Genomic DNA, 12,370 nt, shown 5'->3' on the forward strand with positions numbered 1-12,370 from the left:
TGGGAGAGCCTGCATCCTGACTCTGCTCTGGACAATGCTTCTCAAAAATGAGGCAGCTATTAAAAAAATAAATGTTTCTGTTGAAAAGGGAGCTTTCAGAGCCCTTCATAAACTCGCTTTCCATGCTGAGGACCAGAGTGCTGCACTGTTCTGTGGGACAGCTGGCACAGGCTGTTTGTAAAACATGGGTTGGTAGGTGTTGAGCCCTTCCACATCTGACCCCATGTGTCTCACCTGGCTGAGCTAATTTTCTGCCTAGGCAACTAGATGAATGAGCTTTCCTCTCCATGACCATACTTCTTGTCATGGCCTCTGTCAGAAGCCTGACACATGCCATTTCCTGTCCCAGATGGTGTCTCAAAAGCTCATAAGTAGGGCTGAAATTTGTCTCTCGTACATCAGTTATATCAGCCTCCAAACTCTAGGGCTGACCACACACTGGAGCAGCTCTGAAAGTGCTCACTCCATGGGCTCACCCCAGCTGAATCTGTGAGACTGGAGCTGGTCTTTCCTTAGAGTCCTGGAATGTGTCACTGTGGCAATAAATAGCCTCAGTCCTGTGACACGTGGTGTCCCTTTCAGTCCTCCAGCTCTCAGCTCAGCTGGTGCCGAAGATGTGGCCCAGGTGCATTTCTTTACTCCCAACAATACTGTAGGTTCCCACTCCACAGGTCTGCCACACAGCCTGGCAGAGAATCATAGGACCTGCCCTTGCTTCCCACTGGCCGTGGGCAGCAGTGAGGGATTTTAAGCTCAGTTTGTTCAGAAGTGAACGCTCCCTCGCACATGTGCCCAGAGGAGAGGGCTGTGGCACCAGCGTCCCCCTGGCTTTGTGTGTGATCTTTTCCCATGAATATCTCAGTGGTGTCCTCATCACATGAACTCTTCAGCCTCTGGGATGGTGAGAAGGCCTCGGAGATTGAGAAGACCTTTTTAGTTTGTACATCTCTTGCTCTGCATAGCCACCCATTAAAATTATTAGCTTCACTTGTCTCCGTAGGAATTTGGGGGGGACCTTGGACCGAAGTGCTGGGGACTAGTAGGGGCATGCATGCGGGAGAGGCAGAGAGCAGAGCGTGTCTCGCACTCCTGACACTCCTTCTCTTCTTTTTATTGACCCAGCTCACTGATTGGAAAAGACCCATGTCCCCCCCACGGCCCCCTCTTCCTCCCCGGCCGCACAATTGTCACCGCCAATTAGTGCATTGTTAGGGCACACAATGGCGCTGTGGCCACTGGAATGGGACGCTTTTGTGCGTCTCCAGTCGGCCGTAGGGGCAGTCAAGATTCATTTAGGGCCTTACACAACATGGACAGAAAATACTATCAGAAAAGCAAAAGGGGGAAAGAAAAAGAGAGAGGGAGAGAGAGGTAGCAAGAAGGGGGGGGGGGTGAAGTCTGCTATTCAGGGGTTAGCCCAGCCGCATGAAAGGCCCAAGAAGCAGTGCCACATTGAAGACGCCCCTTGGAACACAAAAAGGAACCAGGGCTTAATAGTAATTAGTGGGCAAACTGCAAAGAGCACCGTGGCTCTCCAGCGAACTGCTTACTGCCACCGCTTCCCCTTCCCCCTTCCCTGCGGATCCAGCCGGGAGGGGAACAGCTCAGGGATGGGAACTGGCCGTCCTCCTCTACCCACCACACTCTGGGGAGGCCCCAGCCAGCACTTCTTTGTGGCAGGTAAATCGAGTGTCATTCTCTAAAGCTCACAGCCAAATGCAGGAGGTGTTTTGCAGCCAGAGCAGGATGTAGGGTATGGTTTCAGAATCACAACTGTTTCAAGGACCTTTAAAGCAGCCCTGTTCCCTTTTGCTGCCTGGCACCAATGCACCTTGCAGCTGGGCTGCATTTGTCCACAGCCTGGTCCTCTTCCCCCAGCAGAGCCTCGGAGATCACCGCTGTTCTTCTCATCTGTGTCCATTATTATCCTCTTTACTCATAAAATAATAATCTGTATATGATTTTATGATATGTATATATTTTTTTTTTCTAAAGAAAATCCATGGAAGAATGCTGCAGGACAGTGATTAGCTTATTGGCTGTTCTCAGCTAATGGATGTGCATATATATTTAGGCAAAGCAGCTATGTAGGCTTAGTAGCTATGAAGAATCTGTTCAGGCTGAGCACCAGACCTCACCCTCTCTTCTCCATGAAAGCCTGCACAGTGTGAACAACACCCGCATCCATCCTTTTCCCCTCATTTCTGTGCCAGATCTCAGTCACTGTAAGGTCTGCATTGGTACAGAATTTCTTCAAGCACATTTTGGCCCAGCATGGCTTGGACTTGTCTTGGGTAGCTGCATTAGTGCACAGCTAAATACATTTAATCTCTACTTTTGTAGAGATCAGCTTGTTGCTGTTGTCATTCTCAGCTCATCCCCTGAACTGCTCATGCTAGCTTTAGTCAAGAGCTTACATGCCTCACACTTAGCTGCATCTCAGGAATATTCCAAGTTAAAAGATCCATAAGGCAGGTTTGACCTCACATAAATATGCTTAAGTATTGAGGAGGAATTCAGGGCATCCTAGCCTAAATTGAGACACAAAATTAGGAATGATTCCTTTTATGTTCTAAAGAAAATGCATGGAGGAAAGCTGCAGGGCACAGTGCTTAGTTTAGCTAATGGCTGTGCATCTCATTTTTCCTTGGATGTAGGAGTTCTGGAGCAGGTTCTGATCTTGAGCACAACATCACGCAACCCCATAAAACTTAGCTGTGCTCTTGTGGATGCAGCTCAGTATAAATTAGACAAGACATCAACCAACCAAATTTAGCCGTCTCTACTGGAAATGTTCCCGAACTGCAGTGCATGAGGGTGATACGCACACGTGTACAATTCTGGTCCACTGCTTTTCTTCACGTAGAGGCTGGAAATAACTTCCGGTTTCCTCTGTTATCTGCAGCAACTGCAGCTAACTGTCTTCTCACCTTGTCCTGCCCCTTGCTCAAGGGGAAATGTTTAGTCCTGGAGGGATGCAGCCAGGCAGGCCCTCTCTTCTCTCTAAGATACCCAAGCAAGCCTGGGAAATGCAGCTGCTGCTTCAGTACCAGTCTTTTTTTTCCACAAGCTGGAAGCCATAGCTACTCTGTATGTCTATACCAAATCAGTTTGATTGTATCAAGACAGTGCAAACAGGATTCACAACCAAGACTCCCTGTCCATCCAAAATCCCATCACAGGTTTCACAAGAAGCTGAGGGTAGCACAGCAGGCATCAAGGACTTGGCTGGCATTGCTGGGATGGCCCCTGAAAGGCAAACATGATCGGGGAGCTCACAGTGTATGTGTCTCACAGATAGGGCTGGTTGAAGGCACTGTCTCGCAATGCAGAACGTGTCTGTCTCACACCAGCCACAACACATCCTCACTCTGCTAATTAGCAACATCCCTGGCAGAGTCTCAGCTGAAAGGATTAAGCTGTCTTCTCACCTTGTCCTGCCCCTTCCTTGCCCAAGGGGGGATGTTTAGTCCTGGAGAGATGCAGCCAGGCAGGCCCAGGTAAGGAGGTGATCTCGTTCCCCTCCAGAATGCAATTCTTTCAGAAAGGGATTTTTGTCTCCAGGACAGTCTGTCCTGACCGAATGGACACCCAGCCTCACAGCCCTGTGGTGCGGTGCCGGAGGTTGTCAGCATAACATGCTCTAGGGAAAGGGAAACAGAGAGCAGTGCCTGCAGCGGGAGCCAGAGTTGTCTTTTTCCAGCGTAGGCCCAAACAGCTGATTTCCCAGCTCTGTGTGGTAAATCACAGAATTTTTCTGTCTGTAAAAGCAGGAGAATTGTCTGTCCTTTCTCTTGTTTTTTGTTCCTTGTCAGCTCAGCCTGCAAGCTGCTTGTACTGCAGGTACATTGAGCACCTGGCACTGCGAGGGGCAAATAATGAAGTTGAGTGGTGGAAGCTTGCACAGTAACTTCTCCGTGTGCATCCAGCGGGGTCCTGTCTGCCTCGTGGTGGCATAACTGCGGGGGGGTCAGTGCCAGCCTGTGGCAGGCATGGACAAGGGCTCAGCCACTGCCTTGCCCCATATAGCAGAATAGTTAATTTCACCAGCGTAAGAGAAATACACACAGACAGACTGAATTTTGCTGCAGACACACAGACCTCTCCGAGCAAAAAGCTGAACCAAGCTACTCCACTGTTTTTATGCCATAAGGAAGGTGCTGGTCTGTGTGGACCAAACCCCGTCTTTGTAGATGTTGTGCTACCTTTTTTGTCAGGATGTCACTTACATAAAATCAGTTTGACTGCATCAGTTCAGTAAAAAAAGCCTGTAAGAGGACTAGACAACCTGGTCATCAAAGATATTTGGCAACACTTTTACACCACTCGTGTAAGGATTTAAAATGTGTTGGCGCACTTTTTCGTATCACCAGTATATATCCCAAGCAGTACTGCACATTGCAGAGAGGTACAGGATTTAGATAACACATGCCTTTTTTTGCCCTGCAAATCTCTTGATGTGCTCCAATTCCATAACACTAGTCCCTGCTGAAGCTGTTGCTTTTTAAGATCAGCATCTGTGGATCACTTATGTTTGTTAATTCTTCCTATCTGCCTAATGCCTGAATATGAAGGTTGCTAGCAACATCCTTTCCAAAATCATTTTGACCCGTGTATTATGTTATCCTATGAATAACTCATAGAAGGAAGTAATCAAAACGTGTATAGTTCCAGCTAGTGCTAATTGCCTTTTCATCTCGGTTTCAGTCTCTTTTTACTTCTGTCCTTAATAAATGTTGATTATGCAGGGATTTAAATCTGTATCTCAACATAATTTGGTTCATTCGATGTGAATGACATGACTCACTAAGCCTTAACTTCAGATATTCCTCCAGCCCTCTCTCAAGCACTTCAAGGATGTCAAAAGCACATACTGGGAATCCAAAGTGCCTGGTCTTTGCGGGAATGCCTAAAAGGTCAGAGAAAGGACATTGTTTCAGAAGGTCTCTGACCTTGGTGTTTACTCACTGATTTGTGGAAACCTGAAAACACAGCACATGTGTATTGCACACACGGTTTTATCCTTCTAGGGAACTACAGATGAGTACACATACAGGATAAAATTTTCAAATGATATGTGATTTTGGTTGCCTCTAATCATGGGTGGCCAATATGGCACATCATGGAGGTGCCCAATCTTCAGAGGACAAGTGTGCAACAATTTCTGAAAATGCAGTCCAAGTGGATGAGGTGTTTGAAATGTATTCTGATGTATGACACTTTGTATTTTCATGAAAGGCCAGACTGAATTCACTCTTAACTGCAGCAGTTGCTACCGTACATTTTTCACCCATTCATAGATTTTTAAGGCCAGGAGAGACCACCCATATCCACAGGTGATCATACCAACAGCAGTTTCTTTGTAAAGGGACAGTTCTCTTGGAAACATTTCTGTTCTGACTTTCTTTGAAAGCGTGCAGGACCGCGCTGCCTCCTGGCTGAAGTCTGCCTCTTTCCCAGCAAGCTCTTGGCACCCCAGGATTTCCGTGTCCCCCGCTCCAGGATCTCCTCCAGTCCTGTCCTCACAAGGCCTCCCAGGCAGGGGGCTTTTAGACCTTTTCCATGTTGGGACAGGAAACCTCCTAGCTCTCCCTGATGCTGCAGGATTTCTCAGAAGTATGGGCAGCTTGCCCTATTTGGCACAAACTAGTGTGTTTTGCATTGTTTTTTAATGTTGGAATTTTCCACAAAACAGAAATTGCAAGTTTTAGCCAGCTTCAGTGCATGCTGCTTGAGCATTTTCTCTGGAGGATTTTCACCTTGGCCATTACAAACTGGTATTCCAGCTCTAAAGTATTTGCTACATTTTCAGCCACAGGTTCCTCCTATAACCTGTCCATCTCTTACAGATTAGAGAACTGATTAGTAATACTTTTGCCCCCAGAATAAAGGTCTGTAACTGTAATGGATTTTATTTAACTTTGAGTATAGAGCAAGCAAATAGAAAAGGGTTTTGAAGGTTGTGACCTGAGGCAGGGTACAGAAAGCATTATGCCAAAGCTGAACTGCTCTGAGCAGTTTCACACTGAAGGTATCTCACAGCAAAGGAGAGGGCAGGAAAATGAAATGTTCAAAGATGGCAATGATCAAAACAGCACTAGTCTGAAGATAAAGTAAGCAATAATTAGTCTATATTGTTACTTAACAAAAGCGTTTAATTACTCCCACATATGAGTTGAGGTTTTGTGTTACTCCTGTGGCCAGAGCTGAAGCTGGTGTAAGCCAGTGCTGATCTTTGCCAGGGGTGAAGCCCTGCTCCTGCTTGCCTGCCAGGGAGCAGCTCCTCAAATCTGCACCAGTGCTTAGGAGCCAGCATTTGCATTTTAGCGTGCCAGTCCCCAGCAGGCTACAGGACAGTGTTGACGGTCCCACCTCACATGCAAGTAGAGGGTTAGACGTGCCACAGTAGAAACCACACCTTCATGGCTGTTAAAGTCACCTTTGGTGGACATTCAGATCAGACAGGGCAAACTTCTGGTGGTCTGCAGGAAATGCACAGCTCTCAGCTGGGAAACAGCCTGAGCTGCTCAGACCACTAGAGGGGCCATTGGTGGCCTCTTGGTCAAGAAAAAAATCTCAGATTTCATGCTTCAGGGTTGCTCTTTTGGCGGCTTTCCTGAGAGCTTGATGCATTTATAGCTATAAGCATGCAAATGGTGTGCAGTCCAATCACCCTGCTTGGAAATTCCAGCAGAGCAGATTATTTAACTCTGAAAAAATACTTGGAGTAACTGCTTTGCAATATATAGAGCGGCGAGCATTTCAGAAACAGTCTATGTATTTAAACAGTCATTACTGCCTTCTGGGTAAATAACACGTTTTTAAAATGGTCTCTATACACAATAGACACTAACACAATAAATCCTAATTGCTCTGAAGGACCCATTAGGCACTATGAGGTCAATAAATGGTAGAGGTTTTTTGAAAGTCACTCACCATGTTGTTACATACGGCACAATTTGAAAGTCCATAAATAAGTATTTGCCCAATGAAGAGTGAGGGCTTTGCCAGGGCCATACTAATTTATCATGTCAACTTCACTATGGGGACTGTTTTCTTTTCAAAGGCCAATGTTAAAAAAAAAAAAGAAAAAAATAAAGCAGGGCGGGGGGAGGGCAGAGGACGGTGCGATGTGTTTCAAAAAGTCTGTATCTGAGAAGTTTCAGGCGACAAGATGTCCCCCAGGAAAATCAAGCATAAAGTTCACTGCCTCTTCCTCTTCTTGGCATTGTGTGAAGCGCCGTGAGATTTGAAGAGCAGCATAGTTGTGGTGCTGGAAGCTGGGCTGCAGGGTGGCAGGGACCTTTCCTTGCCCCCCCCAACCCTTTGAGCCATGGCCCCAGTCCTGCCTCTGCCTTCCGTGCGCCGTGGTGGTGGCACCTTGGGACAGGAACACCCCTTCTGTGCGCCAACCACGCCTCACAGACCCCGGTCCCAGTCCCTGTGGAGACCAACAGAAGCTAATCATGTGCTTCTTATGCGCTCACATAAATAATATTAAGTAATAGTTGACAAGTCCAGCAAGATGAGCTTCAAGTACAGCTGCTCTTGCCAATTTTACATTAATCTTCCTTTTCTGAAGTTTTGGTTGTGTTTTACAAACCAGAGCACTCACATCGGCTGTTGGTACAGTCTGTGTCACTGTTAAAAACCAGGTTTCGCATTAATTCACTCAGAAAGTGTCCGGTTCCATGTAGCTTTTTGAATATGACTACAATTTGGCATGGGTTTGTTTTCTCACAGTATTTTACAATGTGTAATCGCACAGGTAGATATAAAAACAAACAGTAGTGATGCAGGTTAGGGTTTTCAAGTTTAGCAAGGCTCTCATGGTGAAAAGCATTCAAGTGATTTAAATCTGAATTCCTGTCCCCAGCCGACAGCTTTCAAATCATTTGAGCTCATGAGAAAATGCTGCCCCCCCTGCTGCTGCTGCACTTCAGTAGGATTCAGGTGCCAGGGTCCTGCTGCACGTGCTGGCAGCAATTCTCCGCCTGCCCAGCCCGCTCTCAGGGCATCACCCTGCGCCTCTGCCTGCCAGGTCCCTCCAGCAGGCAGGGACTTTGGTCCCTTGTAGGACCCCCGCTCTGGGTTTGAGGCCAGCAGGTCGGTCTCGGTGCCAGGGCTTGCAGTGCTGGCAGCCCAAGGCCTTGTGTCTCAGGTGGGAGCGCAAAGGGGTGGAAGCCGACAGCCTTCCCTAAGCCGTGGTTATCAGGGGTCACTGCTAATTCAAGCAGCGCCTGAGCTAGCACGGCCTCCAGCTGGGGTGAGTGACAGGCTGCCTGCCAGCACCAGGAGCCCCGAGTCACCTCCCTCCTGGCAGCCTGGGACTTGGCAGCAGCGCAGGCAAAACCGGGATTTGCTGCTCCAAGCAAGAGGGGTCGAGGGCTGGGGCCGGCTCGCGGGTCCTGCAGCAGAGCCGTGGTTCCAGCCCGGCTTGGGTACAGCGAGGTCGCTGCTTCTGGCTTTGTCCCTGCCCGCAGCCTGAGCTGAAAAGTTCTTTGCAGATGTCTGCTGGGTTCTCCAACAAGGGCAAGAGCAACAGCTGGTCTTTGCCAAGGAAGCTCGCTCAGCCCTTCCCTAAAGTGTTTTAAAAGTCATGGTATCCTTCACAAAAGTAGTTGGTAAACTGTGAATGCTGACAATACAGCAGGGAAAGAACCAAAAGCAGAAGTATTTACCACCTTCTTATTCTCTGTTCCTACCAGAAACCACTGCATCCCAGCTGGAAATGCACCAGTGAGTGAAAGGGGCGTCCGTGAGGACACGCGCTGCCAGCCCCTGCCCCTGTCCTTCAGGCTGGAGCCATGAGCAGGGCCGGGCCAGGCTTCCGAGCAGACCTGTCTGGCATGGTGGAGCTTCATATAACCGCCTCTGCACAGGGATTAAAGGTAAAGCAATTTCCTAATAATTTTTAGAGTTTATTAACAATGGCAGAAAGGTCTTAGGGGTGAGAAACACTTTTTCTTTTGTCTCCAGGATTTGGCACGGTAGGTTTCGTGCAGGCGCAGCTTCTGTCACTAATGATGCTGTATGCACGTACAGCACTGTACTCTCGCACCACACTGTAGAGATGAATAACAAGCCTATCAACTGTACTTGCACTTACACCATATTTAATCCTGTTCTGGTTGCTCTGCTACATATTCATAAAACCAAAAAGGAAACAGAAGCACAGAGCAAGCCAACAGATGTCTACCTGTCTCTTAATTGGATTTTATGTGTCCCCAGTGTAGCAAATGCAGCATTATTTACAGCCAGGCTCTGAGAATTAGATACATCTGGAGGAGAGGCAAAACCTCAACCAGGCTACAAGAGCTGGTAGATTAACTGAAATGAAGAGCTGCCCCATTTTCCCCTTCTTCTTATCTGCTCCCTTCCCCCCTACGTACCTGTTCCTCATTGTGTGTCAAATCAAACCAAGATATTGCCCAAGGGAATGGTTCTAGAAATGAAAAATACCAGCAAAAATGAGAATTTCTGCTCTTGCAGAGCTTCATCAGCATTTTCTAATTGTACAGCAATGATGATAATAAAAAGGCTGCCCTCTGCTCTCAGCTGTAATTTGGATAATCAACTGAAAGCCATAATGAAACTGTCTGTGATTGCTTTCTGCTGGGCTGCTAGTTCACAGAAACTCATTGTCGAGGAGAATTAAAAGTTATGACTCCTGCTACAGGGATATGCTATTGTGTTTCAGAGGAGCACGTGACTGGTAATGCTGTGCCGTACAGCTTCAGCGCTGGCAAAACTTGCAGCGTAAAGCGAAGTGGTACGGGGACTCACCACAGCTTTGGTTTGCCTTTTTTAAAAATAAAGTTGTTCAGCTTCAAGGTTGCCAGTGCCAAATGCTGCACACGCCGAGGCTGGGTGCACGTGTAGACACGGAGTGTTTCGGAGGCGGCAGTGAGGTGCGCGGCCTTAAAGTCGCTGAGGGCCTTGGCGCTGTGCCGGCCGGCAGCCACACCGCGTCCTGCCCGCGGGACGAGCGGCCGGGGAGAAGCCGCCCGGTGGGGGCTGCCCTGCCCCGCTGCCTCCGCCGCCCGCCGCCCGCCGCCCGCCGCCCGGCCCGAGCAGCACCGGCCGCCCCGCGGGCTGGGCTCGGGCGGCGGGGCCGGGGCCCGCCGGGGGGCGCTGCCGCGGCGGGGCGGCGGCGGCGGCGGCGGCGGCGGGGCCGGGGGCGGCCCGGGGAGCCCGGCGGGGCGGGCCGGGGCGGGGCCGGGGCGGGGCCGGCGGCGCGGCGCGGCGCGGGGGCTCGCGGCCGCCCCAGAGCGCAGGTGGCGGCGGCGGCGGCGGCGGCGGTCCCGGTCTCGGTCCCGCGGGGCCCCGCTCCCGGCCCCGCTCTCGGCGCGGCGGCGGCGGCAGGGGCAGGCGCCCGGGGCATGCGGCGGCGGTAGGGCGCGGGGCGGCGATGGGCGGCCGGGCTCTGCCGGCGCCGCTGCTGCTGGGGCTGCCGCTGCTGCTGGGGCTGCCGGCGGCGGGGCGCGCCGCTTCCAAGGGGCTGGTGTGCCAGGAGATCACGGTGCCGATGTGCAAGGGCATCGGCTACAACCTCACCTACATGCCCAACCAGTTCAACCACGACACGCAGGACGAGGCCGGGCTGGAGGTGCACCAGTTCTGGCCGCTGGTGGAGATCCAGTGCTCCCCGGACCTGCGCTTCTTCCTCTGCAGCATGTACACCCCCATCTGCCTGCCTGACTACACCAAGCCGCTGCCCCCCTGCCGCTCCGTCTGCGAGCGGGCCAAGGCCGGCTGCTCGCCCATCATGCAGCAGTACGGCTTTGCCTGGCCCGAGAGGATGAGCTGCGACAGCCTGCCGGTGCTGGGGGACACCGAGGTGCTCTGCATGGGCTACAACCACACGGAGGCCACCACCTTGCCGCCTTTCTTCGGGAAGCCCACGCGCCCGGCCAAAGACACAGCCAAAAACCTGACGCCGCTCAGTGGGCAGCGCCCCGCGGGGACGGAGTGTGGGCAGACTTGCAAGTGCAAAGCGCCGCTGATCCCCATCTCCAAGGAGTCCCATCCGCTGTACAACCGTGTAAGGACCGGGCAGGTGGCCAACTGCGCCATGCCCTGCTACCAGCCCTACTTCACCCAGGATGAGAAGACCTTCGCCACCTTCTGGATTGGCCTCTGGTCCATCCTCTGCTTCCTGTCCACCTCCACCACCGTGGCCACCTTCCTCATTGACATGGAGCGTTTCAAGTACCCCGAGCGCCCCATCATCTTCCTCTCTGCGTGCTACCTCTTTGTCTCTGTGGGCTACATCGTGCGGCTGGTGGCAGGGCATGCCAACGTGGCTTGCAATCCTGAGCACCACCACATCCACTACGAGACCACAGGCCCCGCGCTCTGCACTGTGGTCTTCCTTCTCCTCTACTTCTTTGGCATGGCCAGCTCCATCTGGTGGGTCATCCTGTCCCTCACCTGGTTCCTGGCTGCCGGCATGAAGTGGGGCAACGAGGCCATCGCTAGCTACGCGCAGTACTTCCACCTGGCCGCCTGGCTCATCCCCAGCGCCAAGTCCATAGCTGTGCTGGCACTCAGCTCTGTGGATGGTGATCCAGTGGCTGGGGTTTGCTATGTGGGCAACCAGAGCCTGGAGAACCTGCGGGGCTTCGTGCTGGCGCCACTGGTGGTTTATCTGTTCACTGGCAGCCTCTTCCTGCTAGCCGGCTTCGTCTCGCTGTTCCGCATCCGCAGCGTGATCAAGCAGGGTGGCACCAAGACCGACAAGCTGGAGAAGCTGATGATCCGCATTGGCATCTTCACTGTACTCTACACCGTGCCTGCCACCATCGTCATCGCCTGCTACATCTATGAGCAGCACAACCGGGAGGCGTGGGAGCAGGCACAGAACTGCTCCTGCCCAGGGGACCCCCACCGCCCCAAGCCCGACTACGCTGTCTTCATGCTCAAGTACTTCATGTGCCTTGTGGTGGGCATCACCTCTGGCGTCTGGATCTGGTCTGGCAAAACGCTCGACTCTTGGAGGCGCTTCACAGCCCGCTGCTGCCGGCCCAGGAAGCCCGCGGGTGCTGCTGCATACGGCGAGGCCAGCCCGGCGCTGGCAGGCAGGACGGTGCTGCCCAGCATGGCCTCCTACCACAAGCAGGTCCCACTGTCCCATGTGTGACCGGAGGGAGCCTCGGTGATCCCAGCCACAGAGGGTTGCAAAGACCCCGTGCCACAGAAGAGGGAGTGGTGGCACAGCCACCCCTGTGTCCCCAGCCCCGCCGCAGTGGAGCTGCCCAGGACCGAGTGCGTGTGCCCACGGGGCACGGAGCAGCCACAGCCCCGGGCATGGGCAGGTAGCCCTGCGGCCTCAGGGCAGGTTGTGCTGGTACCAGGGCGCGGGGCAGAG

General features: G+C 52.0%; 1 protein-coding gene and 1 long non-coding RNA gene across 2 annotated transcripts; one reads left to right on the top strand and one right to left on the bottom strand.

The window, feature by feature from the left end:
• Window positions 1–7,264: 7,264 nt before the first annotated feature.
• Window positions 7,265–9,939, bottom strand: LOC118259605 (uncharacterized). Its single transcript, XR_004782063.2, has 3 exons — window positions 9,787–9,939; window positions 9,393–9,445; window positions 7,265–7,441 (listed from the first exon to the last, which is right to left on the bottom strand). It is a non-coding gene; the product is annotated as an uncharacterized LOC118259605 (long non-coding RNA).
• A 472-nt stretch (window positions 9,940–10,411) lies between these two features.
• FZD5 (frizzled class receptor 5) lies at window positions 10,412–12,142 on the top strand. The gene has a single exon (XM_035572177.1). It carries the CDS (start codon window positions 10,412–10,414, stop codon window positions 12,140–12,142), a length of 1,731 nt encoding a protein of 576 aa, XP_035428070.1.
• Window positions 12,143–12,370: the final 228 nt, after the last annotated feature.

The sequence above is a fragment of the Cygnus atratus genome, chromosome 6 (genome assembly GCF_013377495.2).
Source record: "Cygnus atratus isolate AKBS03 ecotype Queensland, Australia chromosome 6, CAtr_DNAZoo_HiC_assembly, whole genome shotgun sequence".
NCBI classification, from domain to species: Eukaryota; Metazoa; Chordata; class Aves; order Anseriformes; family Anatidae; genus Cygnus; species Cygnus atratus.

Excerpts from the sequence above, each read along its gene's own strand:
- FZD5 (XM_035572177.1), top strand. The coding sequence starts at position 10,412 with ATGGGCGGCCGGGCTCTGCCGGCGCCGCTGCTGCTGGGGCTGCCGCTG.